The 18452-nt window shown below is 49.3% G+C and overlaps 5 protein-coding genes; 1 reads left to right on the top strand and 4 right to left on the bottom strand.

The window, feature by feature from the left end:
- Positions 1–578: 578 nt before the first annotated feature.
- Positions 579–2592, bottom strand: FFUJ_03270 (related to pacC-transcription factor; the record flags this gene model as incomplete). XM_023575098.1 has 3 exons in its annotated part: positions 579–2045; positions 2099–2302; positions 2353–2592. 3 exons carry the CDS (start codon positions 2590–2592, stop codon positions 579–581), a joined length of 1911 nt encoding a protein of 636 aa, XP_023428338.1.
- Positions 2593–7210: 4618 nt separating this feature from the next.
- FFUJ_03269 (related to STB3 SIN3 protein-binding protein) lies at positions 7211–8266 on the bottom strand (the record flags this gene model as incomplete). XM_023575097.1 has 2 exons in its annotated part: positions 7211–8038; positions 8198–8266. The coding sequence occupies 2 exons, from the start codon at positions 8264–8266 to the stop codon at positions 7211–7213; spliced, it is 897 nt and encodes a 298-aa protein (XP_023428337.1).
- A 4186-nt stretch (positions 8267–12452) lies between these two features.
- On the bottom strand, positions 12453–14681 carry FFUJ_03268 (related to DNA topoisomerase III; the record flags this gene model as incomplete). XM_023575096.1 has 6 exons in its annotated part: positions 12453–12482; positions 12540–13852; positions 13900–14069; positions 14120–14298; positions 14349–14546; positions 14601–14681. 6 exons carry the CDS (start codon positions 14679–14681, stop codon positions 12453–12455), a joined length of 1971 nt encoding a protein of 656 aa, XP_023428336.1.
- Positions 14682–15394: 713 nt separating this feature from the next.
- On the top strand, positions 15395–16614 carry FFUJ_03267 (uncharacterized protein; the record flags this gene model as incomplete). XM_023575094.1 has 4 exons in its annotated part: positions 15395–15754; positions 15807–15871; positions 15921–16147; positions 16196–16614. The coding sequence occupies 4 exons, from the start codon at positions 15395–15397 to the stop codon at positions 16612–16614; spliced, it is 1071 nt and encodes a 356-aa protein (XP_023428335.1).
- A 160-nt stretch (positions 16615–16774) lies between these two features.
- FFUJ_03266 (probable 4-nitrophenylphosphatase) lies at positions 16775–17847 on the bottom strand (the record flags this gene model as incomplete). XM_023575093.1 has 4 exons in its annotated part: positions 16775–17541; positions 17590–17658; positions 17705–17726; positions 17779–17847. The coding sequence occupies 4 exons, from the start codon at positions 17845–17847 to the stop codon at positions 16775–16777; spliced, it is 927 nt and encodes a 308-aa protein (XP_023428334.1).
- Positions 17848–18452: the final 605 nt, after the last annotated feature.

Below are 18452 nucleotides of genomic sequence, written 5' to 3'. Positions count from 1 at the left end.
TGTCCTTGCATTAGGTACTCTGTGCGCAATCTGTGTCTAGCTGGCCGGTCATTTTCGGATATCATCACGGTGCCTCGAATTGATTGAGTAATATGTCTCGTATACAACACAAATAATGACATCAGACATGATGTATGCGAGAGTCAAGATGGTCTTGGAAGATTGTTCAGCACTTTTTGATGTTGTTCTTATTGATAGTACTCGAGAATTCATAATCCCTGCTATCTCATCTCAAAAAACCGAGCCACCTTTTTGCCTATGTCATTCATAATCCGTCGTTGATTGACTATAAGATTGTCAATCAGTAGCTGACAAAAGAAGAAAAACGAAAAAGAAATCCCAACTGACGGTCCACTGCGTTGCATCTGTCCTTATATTTCACCAACTAAACAATATGCCCTTCCCAGCCGCTATTGTGGGAGGCTCAATTCAGAGCGTCCCAGAACCAAACGGTTCAAACTTCATTTCAACATTGAAACCGCGTGAATATAACATTCCGCATTGCTTTGATGCAGAGAAAAATGATAGACGATAATAGTACACGTACAGCCAAACCAGCAGCTGACTCAAGGACTGACCTAAGCGCCAGGCATGCGAAGGATAGGGTACAGAGAGGATCCCTCGCGAGGAGTACCCAGTTCTCTGGGAGGAGCTTGAGGGCTCTTTGGGTCAACATCCATAGCGTCGGAGTGGCTAGATCGTGGGGACTCATTGTCTTCCACGAACTCCTTACGCTCCAAACGTCCCCGGACATACTCGCGAAGAGTCTCAATCACTCGCATGTTCTCGAGCCAGCGGTCATACTGCTCCTCACGCTCACGGGTAGCATCACTGACATCGGACTCTGAAGAGGGAGAGCCCACAGACAGAGCAGACTCGCTAGCCTTGGGAGTAGAAGCACCACTGGTGTCCTCACGAGGCAGAGGCAGAGGACCAGCACGAGCTCGCTGGAGCATACCGCCGGAGTAGCGGCGACGCTCGCTGCCGTCAAAGCTAGGGCCAAGAGTGGTTGTGGCAGAGTGGCCGAAGCCCTGGCTAACAGCAGGGAGGCTTGTGGGGAGAGTGGGGTACATGACTGAGGCAGTCGAGCCGTGGCGGGACTGGGGAGACATGGCAGAGGATGATGGGCTTGGTGAGTGACCAGATGTGTATGACATGGAGCTGGAGGGCGGTGTAACGGCAGGAGTGCCGGTAGATGAGATGGCCGTCAGAGGCGAGGCCATGCTAGCGGCAGACACAGGCTGGTAGCCGTCAGCTCCGACATGCATGCCGGTAGGAGACCTGTGAGAGGTAGGAGGTGAAGGAGTGTTGCGGTAACCGTTGAAGCCGTTTTCAGCGTGGTGAATGTGGACACCAGCAGTAGCGTGGTTGGCATTCTCGTAAATAGTGTCTTGCATCTGGCCAAGAATGGTGTCGATGTGAATGAGATCCTTCTGGGTTCGTGCGCTGGGCATGGGGAGGTAGTATTGCTGAGCCAAGGGGTTTTGGCTGGGAGTAGGACCAGCGTGGACCGGAGCGGGAGCAGGCTGAGGCATGTACTGCTCGGTAGCAGTCATAGGACCGTTGGGAACGGAGAGGTTGCCATGGAGGGGCATCAAGGAACGGCCAATCTGGGCATAAGACGAAGGATCGATCTGTCGACGCTTGGCGCTGCCGAAGAAATCGTCAACCATGTCGTAGGTGCGCTTTCGGTCATAACCGCCAGCAGCAGCGCTGTATCCAAGGTGCTCGGTACGGGCATTGTTGATGGGAGGCTGGTTGAAGTAGAGACCATAGTTGGTAGAGGGCTGGGGAGCATAGTAACCGCCACTAGGATGGCCTGCCTGATGAGCAAAGGCAGCTGCGTTAGTTCGCATCTGACCAGTGTGATCATAATAGCTAGAGGGGCCTGGAGGCGGATTAGCCTCGAGGGAGGGAAAACCGGAGGACCACAGCCGTGGACTAGAGTCGAGATGAGACATACCCTTTGGAGGCTGTGGCCTGTAGTTGAGTCCACCTTGAGGATCCTGGGATGGGCGAACAAGTACAGAGTCATCGGCATGGGTCTGGTTTGCGTGTGAGCTAACTCTTGGACATGGGTTGTGGTTGTGATTCTTACCTTGACATGCTTCTTCAAGTCCTGAGGACGCTTGAAAGACTTGCCGCAGAACTCACATTTGTGAGGCTTCAGAGGAACATGGACACGGATGTGCGAGGTGATGTGGTCTCGCTTGACCGTGGTAGTTCGGCAAGAGTTCCACTGGCAAGTCAAGTTGAGGTTGTTTGTGCTCTTGCGACCAACATGGCGCTCACAAATATGCTCCTGGAAGAGGTCAGTTTTTGTTGCTCGTTGGTGATGTTTCAGTATCTTACGTAGAGAGCCTCGGGAGCAGGGAACTTTTGGTTGCAAGCATTCCATCGGCAGATAAGGTTATCGTCGCTTGATGTTGAGGGAGCAGTGCTGCTCTGGGATGTATTGGATGTGGCGCTAGGAGCAGGCGTCACAGACTTTGAGTCATTGGCGCTGCCAGAAGATGAATCTCCTGATGATGAGCCCTGCTGTTGTTGTTGTTGTTGAAGCTGAGGCTTCTGCTCTGGAGCCGGAGGAGACATGACGGGAATAGAAGAGAAATGCAATAATGGGATATCTGATCAAGCCCGCTCTCAGTGGCGATGCTGTATAAACTGACTGAATGACTGACTGAGACTAGTCAGAGTGTAGAGGGTCTTGCTTTAGTTCAACAAGGGTACGATGGGCGTCTCTCAGGGTAGAATCAATCAAAACCTGTCGACAGGAAACAAGTTGGAGATTGATTGATAGATTGATAGAGACGGGTGATTACAGATGAATGAGATGTTCAAAAGAGAGTTCGTTCTTGATAAATGAGTGACGGGGGGAGTGAGCTCCCTTTACATTCACCCAAAACTCTTGGGCAAGAGGATGAAGACGGCGGGATTCTTGGCGACTCTTGGCAAAAGTCTTGGCAAGGACCAGAGGTACTGACAACTGACGGGTACACGGTCGGTCATACCGGTGCGGTAGCGGTGGAGAGTAGCTCTTGGCGTGAGCTACACCCAGTTTGATGGCAGATTGAGAATGCCAAGAGCGCCAAGGCTTGGCATTCTGGGCACTGCCCCTCATGTGCGTCGTTCTATTGGTCTTGTTGATATTGGCCTCACACAAAGCTGGCCACCTACTGCGTCAAGCGTTTTGTCGTTCCGTCACCTGAGCCATTGGGATTTCGGCCCTGACCTGACACCCTTTTCGCTCTCACTCACCTTGTGCTCTTCACCTCACTCAGGGCGTCTTTCGGCGGGGGCCAGATCCGAACGACAAGAGACAAATGTTGTACGAGAATTGAAAATGCTGGGGTTGCACGAATATGTACATACGCTGCATGCGGAGTTAAGCAGGGGACAAGCAGTCAGTGAGTGAGTGATTGGGTTCATAAGCCGGTAAAAATTATAAATGGAGAGTTCCGGGTCTATCGGGGAACTGTTATCCCCCGTAGTCTAACGTTAATATCAGCTAAATTTGACAAAATCTGCCGGAAGAGTAGTTAGTAGGTTCAGGCTCTGTTATTCCCAGGGCAGGTTACGGTATCGGATAGTGGGAAATTGACCTCTTCCGATAGATGAGTCAAAAGCACCAGACAAAGCACGCAACTTTGTTGATAATACATGATGACTTCTAACAATAGGGAGCGAGGCGTTCAGAGCATACCAGACTCTAGCAAACACATAACTTGATCCGATCAACAACTAACCTGACTCAGTGGACCCTTCTCTCTCTCACCCGGTATCCGTAGGTACAGTTCCTAGGTAACCTCATGTCATCAGCCAAGCCAGACTCCCACACAACCAAGCTTTCCGCCCATCTGCTCTGCCCAAGCACCAAGGCCAGCGTCTAGCTAGTCTCTCCCATTCACTCTTGGACTTGTTTGTCCTTATTTTCTTCGCCGAGACATTTAGCCAAGACAATATTCTCCATTTCTTGTCAAGCTTGGCCCCAGACTGCCAAGGTCCTCTTGGCATCTCCTTGCCAAGACAAGTAGATAGTCTTGGTCCTTCTCCTCTCCTCTTTTCATGTAGGCACGCCAAGAAATGTAGAGCCAAACACACGCTTTCCCCTTGTTGACTTAGTGCTAAGGTTAGAAGTGATTATGCTTCTTTTCACTGCCGTTTATACTGCCTGCCTTTCTGGGCTCAGATTGCGTCGATCGCACTAAATTTTGATATGTACAGCATGATGCTTCGGTTAAGAATAAGGAGGGAATGTTCTCTGCATGTGTGGTGGCCAATAAGTTACCTACTGTGTAAGACTGGCTGTTCAAAACCAACTCCGATTCATCAAATCATACTATGTAACAACGTGTTATCATGCTTTACCTGGGCATCTGACCGGTTTGCGGATCGGGTCCCATAGTCAATGCTTCCCCAAATTGATTCTCCATATCGACATGCATTTTCAACAAGATATCACGTCTCAACCCATCCGAGATCTCTTAATCTGTCCAGTTGCAGCACAGTATAGTAACATAGTAAACAACGGGTTTGATAACGCTCAGCAGTATCTCCATTATTTGCCGTCGAAATAGCCTGTTCCTCTAAGCTCGCCCAGGAAAATGAGAACGCCGAGGATCTAAAACCATCCTTGCCGCAATGGGGGATCGGAGATGAAGATGCGTCCGTGAAATGCCCAGAGAAATATGATGCAGCCTCGTAGACTTGCAGGTTTTGCCCTTCGTTCATCGTCATCCAGTCAAGTCAATATCGTTCAATCTTCCAAGCGCTCTCACATAGGCACCTAGTCCTCTCCACCGAGTATCAAGATTACATCAACAGTCATTCAACAAATCCCGCACTGAAGATTGTATATTCTCCTCTGTCCTCCGCAGGGACACTCTCCTCCTCCCCGAACCATTACCCCAGACCAAGCATCACTATCAGGCCAAGCAAAAGCCAAGAGAGTGCCCAGAGAATGCCCAGAACTTGAGCATCCCACTCCTTTTGATGCCAAGGTCTTGGTGATGACGACAAACGGTGGCAGTGCAGGCCAAGAAATGTCCGAGGTCTTCTCGTTCTTGTCTTGTGAACATAAGCCTGCTCAAGCTTTGTAGCCAAGATCAGAAGTGCTTTGATAATCACCTCATCGCATGTCAAAGCCAAGATGCCAGCGGCAGGATACGGTAAGGTGATCGTCTATACTACTATTACCGGCTATTAACGCTTGTTGTTTTCTTGGCGAGACGATACTGCTTTGTGATTGAGGGAAAGAGTCCGACTGGTGACTAGCCTTGGTGTTGTTTGGTACAAAGGCTGATATCAACTCCACCAAGTTAATAAATCATATTGGCTCATAATATTTCAACTTTATACACTGAATACACACTAGGTACATAACATGCGTAGCAACGAATGCAAGAGGCCTCCGGGTCGAATTGTTATTATCGTGATGCGAACGATGAAATTGTTTAGGGTAAGCAACAGCAATGTCGACTGTATTGAACCACTGTCTCGTTATTCATGGCATCGGCATGGATCAATGTGTTGTTTCTTCTACTGGTGTGTGTCTGACAGGCTTGAGTAGTAGTCGACTCCATTGTCATTGTGCTTGAAGAATGAAGGATCTGTGTTGTACTCTTTAAACCCATACACTACTGATCTGAAGTAAACACCACTTACATGAGATACTATTCATCATACTCACGCTTCGCCTTACCCACTCATGGCAGATTAGCAAGAGAAAAGTTCAAGAGCACAGTAAAGACATGTTCCGGCTTGCTGCTTCATCGTGAATCGACACACCACACAGATGAAAAGATGATTACAATACCAGTATTGTGATTACGAAACATACTCAAAAACATGACCATCCACGTGACTGCCGATTACCGTTGTCTCCATCGATCGAATGACTTCACCTCTCTCCGCCGCAAAACTCTTTCATTATAGTTGCCTTCAACCTTTCCAATATGAATCATTGTTGACATAAAAACCGGCCGAACACGGGTTTGTTATCTAGAAACTCTGACCTCGCCATTCTGTGATGGAATTATCACATGCTTTGTTTCTTCTCTTTCTCAACACCACAATACAATTCCCAACCAAATTCGAGATTGACGCCATATTCCCCATCGGCCTTGACCGATCAAACCCCTCATCTTCATAAAGTCAACATCAACATTCACACGTGCGATGCTACAGACACTCCATGTGGAAAGGAAAGATCAGAACTTCCATTGGTAAGCTCAAGAGGCTTTGGATACTAACGATCAGGAAGCTATCTAATCCATCGCTCCAATATGATTTTACTCCTTTTTTCAGCCTTTGTGCCCTCGGCAAACAAAAGACGCGAGGGCGAGCGTGTAGCGTTCGAGCCCAACTGGTTCCAGCCATGATATCATATCCCTATATGTTGTGTTAAGGGTTCATCCAGTTATGTCCCTTTTCCCCTCTATCTGTTATTGATGATGATGCGTTCCCCACATCAAATGCCCATAAAAGTTGATTAAACAAAGATTCGAGAAAGTTGCAAAACGAGGCCCAAAAAACAAGCTGCAACTGCCCACAAATGGTATAAAATAATCGTCGTCATAATCCTCCACACAATGTTGAAGTGGTAGGATCTGGTAATGATGCAAAGCCAAACTTGGGTGACCGGGTATTGTAAAACAAATACCCCAAGGAGACGACTCAACATCGGAGACCAGCCCTTCCCGTCAAGGGTGTTGTCGTGTCGCTCAGAAGCCAAAGCTCCCGGCATTAGTATGCGCCTCGGGGCTAGAATGGAACAGCCCCCATGGAGCGACAGGAATATCAAGTGACGGAAGCAATGCCCCGACAACTTGTGTCCCCTCAATAATAAGAAATAAGACCCGGGTATTAGAACATTCCATCTCTGGGCACCGAAAAGTTTCGGGAGGCACCCAAGTATTGGAACATTACCCGCATGCTGACCTTCCACAGCCGACGATGATTCACCTGTCGTGTAAACAGATGCCGCCGAATACCAAGACGCCAAAAACCGAGCCCATATTAAGAAAGAGAAAAGCCCGAACAAAAACGCTAAGAGAACCGTGTCATCGTGATAATAACGATCCAGAGGTCGCCGCCTCGGTCATTGGTGTGGGCCGACACGGCCTCTCCTTAAGCCAACCAGCCCCTGCCCCGAATCGACCGCCTTCAGAAATACCGAAAGCCCAAAAAACGCCGTGCATGCAGAGAGGTATTATACAGAACCGAGCTGCAGGAGGGCCTCGACGGCCTCCCGCTCCTGTGCGTCAGAGGTGCCCGCCAACGCCGAGAAGTCGATGTTGAGTGTTTGAGGTGGGCGAGCCATGCCGGAGCTGGCGGAGAACGAACGAAGTCCACCTGGTGTATATGCAGAAGAGGATCGGAAGCCATGGTCCGTCTGAGCTGCCGCCTGGTTAGGATAAGACTCGGCTCGAAGAGCAGCAGCCCCCATGGTAGCCCAATCCTCGTCATCCGTCGCATCCTCAGGATCATCGTTCATAACGACATCATCATCCGGAGCCTCGGAGCACGAAGCGGATCCAGATCCATCCATGGACATCTTGTCGGCCTCATGCTCCATCATGTAAATGTCGTTATCATCATGAGAATACTGCACCGAGTCCCCGTTGCTTGATGCAATGCTAAGTCTGGGCCGGTCCTGACCCCTACCGCCGATGTTGCCGATGGGGATGCCGGCGCCGTAGGATGAGGGAGGAGTTCCTTGTCGGTGTCGAGAAGGCTGTCCTCGCTTACGAGCATCCCATCGGCCCCATCCCACCTTTTCAAATTCCACCTCTCCATCCAGTCCGCCTCCTTCTCCTCCTCGTCCCTCCAAAGCTCCCACGACTAGTCTCCGCGCCTTTGTTGGGGGAATTCCAGAGAATCCGGGTACCGAAGTGGTCAGATATCCCATGATGTGTCTGATAGCCAAGGGACCATGATTGAGCAGGATCTCTGGCAGGTGGTATTTGGCGAGGAGGGAGCCAGTGATAGCGCCCGAAGCCTCGAGGCCAGGCGAGATCGAACGTTGTCGATCCGACGGCTCGTGAAGGTCCAGGTCTGAGTCAATAGGCTCAAGCTTGGCCTTCTGGAGCTGCGCCTTGAGGCCATGAGGCGGCAGGTTGGGAGAGATGGAGTTGGGGGGAGTAGGAAGGGGTTGTTGAGATCGTGTCACAGTCGCAGGGACACTCCGAGCCGCTACAGCAGTTAAGTTGTCTCGGCTCAAGGAGGCCTGGGAGATATCACGAGCAGCCGCTGCCATGGTAGCCATGTTTACCGAGTTTCGGTCTTGTTTGTATGCGCTTCCGAACGAGCAAGTCTGAAAATGGGAAACTTTGGTCAGCGATTTTGATCTTGAGAAAGAGATAAAATTTGCGACGCGATCTCTGTGAAGAGAACCAGAACCAGGTACTGCTGCCCTATGGGAGCGGTAAAGAGTTGCGGTCATGAGAAATGGAGCCCGGCTCGCTCTCGAGTCACCGCGGTCGGGTCGGTGCACTGCGTCAGACTAAGGTGAACAAGGTACGTACCTATTCAGAAGCCTGGTGTAAGGGGAGCTTGCAAGACGTTGTTGCTGAATGGCTGGTATATGGCTAAGTAGGGCAGAGCTGGCGCGATAATCTGGACTGTGACAAGAGACTCCTGTACGAATCTTGTGGTTCTTTTGGTAGTGTTGTTGTGTTTGATGAAAAGAACATCCAGGGAAGGGGAGGGAGATAAGTAGGTTATGTATATGAGTGTGTGACTGACTGACTGACTGTGACTGAGCATGAGCAAACGTGTGTGCCCTGCCCAGCGAGGGTGAGGCCGGTACGTACTTGCTACACTTGCACTTACCTACACCTTCTGTAGGCTGGGTTGGGTGCATTCAGCACCTATCGCGAGGTCAATGTGCCCTCTCTCTGCCTGTTGGAAGGCAATTCTCACCTCAAAACAACCTAAGCATTCGGGGTCGGGTTGGTGGGTGCCATTTTTGTGGCACTGTACGTGCTAGAAGCACACCACCCTATACCGACAAATCACAGCGCAATCGCAGGCCACAGCCCCCAAAAGGGTTAAAACCTTGAATCCATTCGTCTGCACCCCCATGTTTTGCCAACTTGTTTGGAGGCGCCTTTATTTTTAGGGGGCGTGTGCCTGCGGTGTCGGATGATAAGGTTGATTGGGAGGATAAGGTGCCTTCAAGTTAGATAGGCACTCACAATCACAATCAATCGTCCATACATTTGGCTAGCAATCTTGCACTGGCTGGCTCATGGTTGAGACATGCAACCCAAAGCCATAGAAGAAGCCTGGAACCCAACAAACTTTCCCCTTTCTCTCTGATTCTACCACGCTTCCTTTCTTCATTCCCTGCCAAAAGTGGCACTCTCCTTTCTTTCTGCTGGTCCATGTGAAATTGTTTTTTTCTTCCTGTTTTTCATTTGTTTCTAATTCCCAAGCATCTGGTAGTCTAGGGAGACGAGAGGATCCGGGCCACAGCGCAAACGGGGAAGCGATCCGGCCCAGCCAAACGAAATAAATTGCCCGTTTCATGCCCTAGTGAGCTCCAGCTTGGTTCAGCGCAGAGCCCACGATATGGCTCGCGCTTTTTTCGCTATTGACTCCCTTTTCCAGTCTCGTGGGTTCTGTAAGGATGTTTAGTAGGGCATGGTTACATACCATGGATGGCACAACATCAAATGTCGGCTCAGCTTCCGGATGACACAGATCAATTCTCATCATGAAAGAAAAGCAACAGGGACAAACAGCACAGTCACACTTAGGACGGGCCCGGCTCCGGCGCTCTGCTCTAGTTCCGGACCTCGGGGCTTTACGGCGCACGGAGACGAGGGCATAATTCACTCCACCATTCTATATCATCATGTGCGGCATGTTGAAAGGTTACTGGAGGCTTGAGACGGAGGGAGTCGGGCGTTTGGCATCTCTTCTCAAAATCTCCGAGGCTGCGCGTCTAAGCGGCACCGGTATCGATCGTCATACTGCTTTTCCAGCTTGAAGCAGGGCCCAGCAAAGAACCCCGTGTTTGCGACGGCTGGCTCTGGTCTTTCGGCAGGATGGGGCTCGCTTCTCTCTGGGTACAGTGTCTGTCATGTCAAGTTATGCTACTGTCTCCAATTTTCGTAGAGTCTGGGGATTCATTAATTAGTCGCAGCTCTATTACTGAGCCGGTGTCAGTCTTAGCGTGTAAGAGACACCACAGTACTCCCTTTTGGCCAACACCTTAGGCCACGGGGCCCAGGAGATTGGGGTAAGGTTGTTGGAGTTTATTGATGTTAGTCACTCGTCTAAGGTTGTGGCTTTTGACGATTCAACATCAGCCACCAGATTATAGTCGCCAACATTCCATCCCTCCATCGCCGTCGACGCGACTTGGCTGGATCGACTCGAATGTGCGGTTGATTCATCGAAATGGTGACTCAACTGAAGGGGAAAGTCATCGGCGTCATGGCTTTCAATTCTTGCTTGTGGAAACGTGGTCGTCATGACATGCATCGCATGGTCACCCATGGAAGCAATGCTGATCGTAGGAAATACTTGCATCCAGCCGGCTCATGCAAGAATAATGCAGGCACCCTTTAGTATAATTCTGCAACAAAAGCATGTAAGTCTTTTGTGTCCAACTCACTCTCTGTATGAGTTTCTTTGGCCCTCTCACGGAATCAGCGGGCCCTGTTAGCATTCATCGACAGGGGTAAGGGGTCCCTCCTTTACTGGGAATATCAAGTCATGACAAGCATCAGCAACGGACCAAATTTCCATTATCATGCCCTAATTTCGTCCAGCTGCTGTTAGTGAGCCCTTGGTGCTTTGAAAAGGAGGACTGAGACAGGGCATCAAACTTGAATTTCTGGAATATTGTTGTGTGCCTAATTTGACACGTACCTGCGTGATCCAAACTCTTTGTTCGTAAGTGTGTAGGGCTAGAAGCATCAGAGAGGCACGCTCCCGGCGAACCCAAAGCCACCCGTGTTCCAGCTGTGGCATCCCATGTGTATCGCGATGGGGGTGTGTTTCTAAAACCGTATCCAAGGCGTGGGCACACCTGCGACTGTTCCCGTGGTACTGTTTTTGAGATATTGCTCATACGGTCCTCTCTTTGGCTTGGCCATTTGTGCAATCACTTCATATCAAGACTCGTCTCCCTTGTGACCGCGCGGGCGCCTGGTGCTGGCGCGTTATTTGTGAATAACCAACCCTAATTAATCATCAATTCCAAAGGTACGACACTACCATCGAGTTTACCGGCTTGACCGAAGTACTCATGTATTCACTTGAAAGCCATATCTCACCCTCTATGTCTGCATTTGCAAGTTGTTCCTTGGCCAATCCCACGTAATCATAGCCATTCTCGGAGCCTTCGTATTGATGTCGATGGCTGTGTCCAAGTTCGTACATAGATGCATTCGCGTACTTTCTCCATTTGCAAATCAAGGCAATTTGTTGTGTCGGATGTACTGGAATTCGAGTACTATAACACATCATCTAAGGAAGCCATCCTTGATGTGTTACTGTCACGTTGCCAAGGTCCTTCTCTGTGATTGGACTCACGATGCCGTCAGTGTTACCGACTCAGGTTCGTCACCTTTCTAGATGCCGGTATCGTCGTCCAACAGCGAGTCTGCTGCACATGGTGGAGGCACCGACCAGCCGATGGATCATGGCGACAAAGCCTCCCCCTCCCGATGTTTCATCAAACCAAGGAAAATCATCCTTGGGCGCCAGTGTGACCCGTCATCCGTTGATAAAACCCCACGTTGGACAACGCTGCGCCGTGGTCACCTCATAAAAAAGCCTCTTCCCCGCGCATCGATAGGGAAGAACGGAAGGGATGCGGACTCAATCTATCAATCCCATTGCCCCGCGCTCTTGAAGCCCGAGGCTACGATATCGCGTCGTGCTGGGGCCGGTGGCTCCTGTGCCGTTGGCGATCCCGTTCTATCCCGCTCCGATGACCTCCACATTGAGTGACTTCGTCCATTCGTTCCCAACCAGGTGGTTGACGCACAAAGCTTCCCTGTCTCGCCTGCCTATTACCAAGTTCAACAGACTCGACACTGCCATGCTTACACCACTGTGACTCTTTGGGACATGGTTACAGCTGCAGCTGAGCCAACCCCGCCGCCGCCAAGTACATCTCAACTGAGGGGTGGTTTGATATATATGCCGCCGCCATGTTTCGAGGCCATCGTTAACGATACCCAAATCACATCATTCAGATCGTACGTGTGCATGATCCACCACCTGATAGGCTCCAAGTCGGATTTGAACCTCACAACTTCACAAGTCTAGCGACCCACATATGAGACAATGGGGGTGCAGATAGGCTCGTAATGTCGTCAACTTCCAAGGTTGGCAGCTCAACCCCAGATATCTTCAAAGATTGCCCAAGTCCTGAATTGTGAGTGTGGCATCAACTAAGGGCTTACAGACCCTGAATACTGGGGGTCCGAACCTCACGAACCAAAGACAAACTCGCGGCATGCCTAATTGATTAGGTCAGTGACACGATGGACCGAGTTTGTGCAGCACATGGGACATACCGTTCGTAGGACACTTAGTTTCTGTTGGGACTGCTCGAATACTTGCTTGTACTGAGCGAGGCTTTCCCGTAAGACGACTTCCTTGTTCGTACGACCTTCGCAGATAGCCTTCATCTTGATTTCCATCTCCTTCCGGAGAAATGGCTTACCAAGGCTGGTTTCGAAGTTCATTCGATCAAAGCCTAGGATTAGAGCCACTCCAAGCTGCGTAGGGACGAAGACTTTCAAGCCGCCTCGGCCACCTGATGATGATGAACCACCGCGTCCACCTCTGGCACCTCGACCGCCACGTCCACGACCACGACCTCTTGTGGACGTACTTGTGTCCGCATCCTCATCATCTGCCGACGTTTGACCTGATCGGCTGATCGTAGCGACATATTCCCTGTCCTGGATCTTCTGGATATGCTCGGCCATGGTAGCATCTGTGCCGATCCCATTGGCATCCATGAGAGCGATCAAATCGGCTTCTGTCAGGTAACCAGGTGCTGTCGTCTTCCCTTCTGTCATCATAGCCTCCGTTGGCTGAAAGCGCTCACCTTCTGTGAACTTCGGAAGTTCCACTGTATTATTCCATTTTTCGTAAATGAACACGTCAAGGTAGTTTCTCTCTAGCACAATGACCCCATGAGCATTGAAACGCTCCTCTCCAAATTCAAGCTCAACATCAGTTGCCATACCGTGGGCATCATCTGAGCAACATGCAAGAAATCTGCGCGCAACATACTCATATAAGCGAGCCTCGTCGCGACCCAAGACGGAAGGCGAAGCATATGTGATAGGGTGAATAGGAGGATGTGCTTTATCGTCATGTCTTCCCTCCCTTGGTTGTTTAAAAGCACCACTGGCAAGATTTTGTGCAAACGGGCCCCATCTCTGATCGCTGGTTTGCTTCTCAACCAGAGCACGGAGATTCATCCCTTTATCGAACCGGTCTGTCTCCGTTCGGGGGTAACTGATGAACCCCTTGTTATATAGACCTTCAGCAATGGTCATGGCCTGCTGTCCGCTCATATGGAGTAGCCTCGTCGCAGCCTTTTGTAATTCAACTGTTGTCAGAGGCAACGGTTTGAACTTTCGAGTTGGTTTCTGCTGAACTTTGGTCACTGTTGCTGTTTTTGCTGCGAGGCATCTCTCATAGAGAATCACTGTGGACATTCGATCGAACAGCCTATTCCGTAGCCAAAAGAAATCGACCTTTTTACCGTCTCGGGTGTGCATGAGTTTTATGCTCCAGAACGGCTCAGGAACGAAGTTTTTCACACGAAAATAACGATCCACGACAAACCCAAGGGTTGGAAACTGGCAAGACCCTGAAAAATCAGCAAGATGTCAAGAAGGTGATAACCAAGGTACAAACCATAACTCAGAGTCAGCTTCTCCAGAGGTCCTCCGAGAGGCCGTAAGTTGTTTGTGAGAAAACGGGTGAATGCATAACCAATACGAAGATCCAGCTCGATTCTTGCAGATACAGCATGGACCTGCCTCTCATCCAAAGTCGCAAGGTTCTTGGCTGCTGAGATAACGTGACTGTTATTGTTAGTAGGTACCCCGTTGAATAAGAGGACATGACGACGTACGCTCGCTCGACATTACTGAACCTTGCTCGTAAAACCTGGATACCAGGTTTACCCTTTCGAGCGGCTTCGACAATTTCATTGCCGATGTGTTCTCCTTCACGATCACAATCTGTCCAGATTACTAGAGCTTGGGCATATCTTGCTTGCGATTCTAAATTCTGGGCAATTGTCTTCTTGTCCTTTGAAAGATTAATACTGATTACTTCCGGATCAGGATAGGAACTCTTACTTCGCTGATAGTTGTGACAATGGGGGCGGTGAATAATGACTCTGGAGGTGGTTGATACCAGTTTTTGTGAGCTGGAGTAAAGTCGACGTTTGTTAAGTGTCCAGTGACACATGTCATGGTAACAGAGCAATTGCCCAATTGACGACCAAAGTCAAAATCGAATGAGTAGTTCTTGATGTACTTGTTCCTTGTATTGTTCTATCAATTCGTTAGCAAGATGTTCTTTGTTGTTGCGTGTTGAGTGGTTTCTACCGTTTCAATACGGCCTCCAGAGAGATGTGTAGCCACAGCTTTGGATATAGAGGGCTTCTCAGCCACACAAAGGACTCTCATCTTGGAGGAACACAAGCCTTTGCGACTGTTTTATATCTCTGATGCAATTCTCCCAGTAGCAGTGGTGATTAAGGTACAAAATGCGAGTGGGGAGTTGCCTCAGGCTGCCCGGGAGTGCAGACGAAGTTTTGCGTTGAGGCAAGCACGATCGATGTGCATAACAAACACGGTCAAACTAGTACCTAGGCGCGTTCGTAGCAAAAATTGTTTGCTACCATAGTCTCTCAACAATAAGATTTCAGCAGCTATTGGAATTTTTTGCCAGTTACCATGATAAACTGTTTGCTGAAGCACCTGTAGCCTCGATATTTACGCCAACCCTCTGAGGCTCATTTCTGATATTCACGGACGGTGAGGAGGGAAACTTGAGGCAAGGCCAAGGCTTGACGTTGAAAATTAAGTTCTCCGGGATTAAGCCTCTTCAGTGGCTTACAGGCGACTAGCCACTAGCCACAGCGGCTGAATCCGTTTAATCTAGGGGAGTGTCACCTAAAAGCTTAGTGGTCCCACAGACAAGGCGGGAACCAGGCAACAGACGGGAGGTGTCCTTCGATGCTCTGGTCTAAAGTGGTTTCCACCTGTAATTGACATCTATGACGCTATTGAAGCTGGGCATCGCTATACGCAGGTAGCCATTAAACCGGTTGTGCTGCACTCATATCAAAGACCCCAGAATCCGTGATCAACCATTATCTCGTCAAAGATCAAGCATCATGTCTCTGCCATTCGTCAAGTCCATTGAGGACTGCGGCGAGTACGCCAAAACAGTCCAACCCTACATTCCGCAGCTCTATGCTCTTCCTCGACAGATTCTTGACAACATTGCCAGTCCTGATGGGCTGAGGCAGATTTATGTTGATACAAACCCTCTCATCTCAGGCTTTGCCATTTCTATTGCTCTTGGATTTGTCTTCCTCGTCGTCTCCGAGATCAACAGAAACTACTCTCAAGTTGATCGAATGTGGTCGATTCTCCCAAACTTATACGTCGTCCACCTCTCAGTCTGGGCGCGGTTGGCTGGTATTACCTCTTCGCGAGTTGACCTTATTGCTGCTGCTACAACCCTTTGGAGTGTATGTGTCCTTACATCTCATTCGTTCAGTCATCGCTAATGCTGCGTAACAGTGCCGCTTGACATATAATTACTGGCGTAAGGGGGGTTACAATAAAGGATCTGAAGATTATCGATGGTAAGTTGATCGTCCACTCATAACTCTTCAGTCAGCTCATATCATGCAGGGCCATTCTCCAGAAATATGTGCCCCGATTTGTCTGGTTCCTCTTCAACATCACCTTCATTTCTTTTTACCAGAGCGTTCTGCTCTTCAGCTTCTCGTGCGTGCCTGCGTATGCCATTCTCTGTTCTACCAAGTTTGAGCAAGATGTGACCTCTGCCGATATTGTCTTTGCTCTCATCATGGTCGGCCTAGTCTACAGCGAGTGGGTTAGCGATGGTCAGCAGTGGGGTGAGTATTTCGTGTGCTTTGATGTTTAGCAGCCTAACCATTGTATAGACTACCACGCGGCCAAGCATCAATACCAGTCCGAGGCCAAGGTCCCCAAGAAGTTCAGGTACTCCCAAGCGGAGCTTGACCGTGGCTTTAACACTTCTGGTCTCTGGGCTTACAGCAGACATCCCAACTTTGCTGCAGAGCAAATGATTTGGTTTGTGCTGTACCAGTGGAGTTGCTTCGCAACCAAGAATATTTACAGCTACACTTTCGCCGGCGCTGCCGCCTTGATCCTCCTCTTCCAGGGTTCAACTTGGCTCACTGAGCTCATCACGGCTGGCAAGTATACTGAGTATCCCATGTACCAGAAACAGGTTGGCATGTTTTTGCCCAAGTCCCTTACCCCCTACACGACTCCTGGCCCAAAGGTCATTCGGACCAGCGATATTGCTAAAAGGATGGAGAGCAAGAAGCAAGCTTAAGTTTGCACCTAAACACATTGCCTATTATCCTTTAGTCAAGAGCACTGACTGCTAGGTTTTGGTCAGCATGAGGCAGTGTCTAATTTCATCATAGTCTAGATGGAGGAAGGAGTCGGTTGCATAGTTAGTCTATAATCTATATCATGACATGGTCTATTGTCTATTGCTTCTCTGCCAGTCTAAGATCACTGAACTTGTCAGCATAATGAGAGGGCACAGCAATGGCATCGGCCTTCTCCCAGTCTTCCTTCTTGTTCACACCAGTCAGGACATGTAGTGTTCCACCCAGTCGTCCCTCGATACCAAACTTGATATCAGTGTTAAGTCGGTCACCGACCATGCAAGTTCGAGAACGATCGAGCTGGAACTTTCCCTCAACAGCGTCCATCATAGCTTGACTAGGCTTACCAAGAGCCAAGGGCTGCTTTCCTGTGGCGTGAACAACAGGGATGTGACAAGATCCAGCTCCGAGGAAGAAGTCGTGGTGCATCGGCAATGTTGAATCAACGTTGGTAGCAAGGAAGATAGCTCCTCGCTTGATGTAGTGCATGGCGTGGGCATACTTAAGGTAGTTCACGTGGTAATCAAGACCGCAGAGAACTACTCCGACCTCGGGGTCAAGTAGCGAACCATCAGCGATACCCTTGAAGTCGTCATTTGTGATATCTCGTCGGAACGCCTCATCTGTGCCTCCAATATGAGGAACACCTTCAGAGTCAAGCTCATGCTCAATCCCAGCCTCTCCGATAATGAAGACCTTGCGCTTGTTCTCGGGTAGCTTCAAGATGCGTGAGATGTAGATCGCAGCAGAGTAGCTTGAACCGAACACATCATCCTTCTCACTAGGGATACCAAGATTGGTGAGTTTCTTCAGGTATTCATCGCGAGACTTTGTTGAGTTGTTCGTCACGAAAACGGTTCTCTTCCCTGTGCCGATGTAAGCCTCGTTTCAGATCGTGAGGATAGTAAGCCAACCCTTTGATCTTAGATATTTGATGGTCTCAGGGACTCCCTCGTACACATGATCGCCAGACCATAGGACACCTGAACGAGTCAGTTTGTTTTTCAGCTAAGAATCATGGCTATGTACCATCGCAATCAAGCAGGAAGACCTATTCATCAGGGTCAGTTGAGGCTCGAGAGGTACACGAATAAATGACTCACGTCGAATTTGTCGATGAACTCGCTAACAGCAGCAGCATCTCCGCTGATGTACTTTGGTGACGATGCCATATTGTATGTGAAATGGCCAAACGAGAAGAACGATTAAATGATCAACAATAGGTTCAGTTGGTTGATTCAAGATCGGTCATCAGTCATTATCAACACTGACTCGGCCGATTGCTTAGTCATATCCACTTAGTCGTGGAGTTTCTTGTGATGTAATTCCTCTAGGCGTGGAAAGCGTACGGGTCTACTAATAAAGAAGGTTAGCACGGTCGATCATGACGATAGTTCCATTATCTGAACTTGGTTAATCTCTGGGGTCTTTTAAGTCAAGCAATGTTGAGTAACTGATATAGGGTAGATTATCATAGAAAGACACAATCATCGTAGTCTGCATTCTTTACATTTCCAACCTCGCTTTCGAAACATCAAAATCGATTGATTGATTGGTTCAAAGCTACCAAAAGCCGTGAGCCTGTTCCGTGTGGCGACCGAATCTCTAAAATCGAAATCTTTCCAGCAACCATTTCAGTGACCAGATGGCAGAGCCGATCTATTATTGGCTTGTCAACTCCGCCCTGAGTAATGGACCACCCTAATCGTCATCGGTGGGTTTTCTAGAATTCCACGTTTTTTTAACGGAGACTTTTTTTTTCTGACCTGGAGATAAC

Source organism: Fusarium fujikuroi, chromosome FFUJ_chr03 (assembly GCF_900079805.1).
Source record: "Fusarium fujikuroi IMI 58289 draft genome, chromosome FFUJ_chr03".
Classification (NCBI taxonomy): domain Eukaryota; kingdom Fungi; phylum Ascomycota; class Sordariomycetes; order Hypocreales; family Nectriaceae; genus Fusarium; species Fusarium fujikuroi.
Note: the sequence above shows the minus strand (reverse complement) of the source record. Positions and strands in the feature narration are given on the sequence as shown.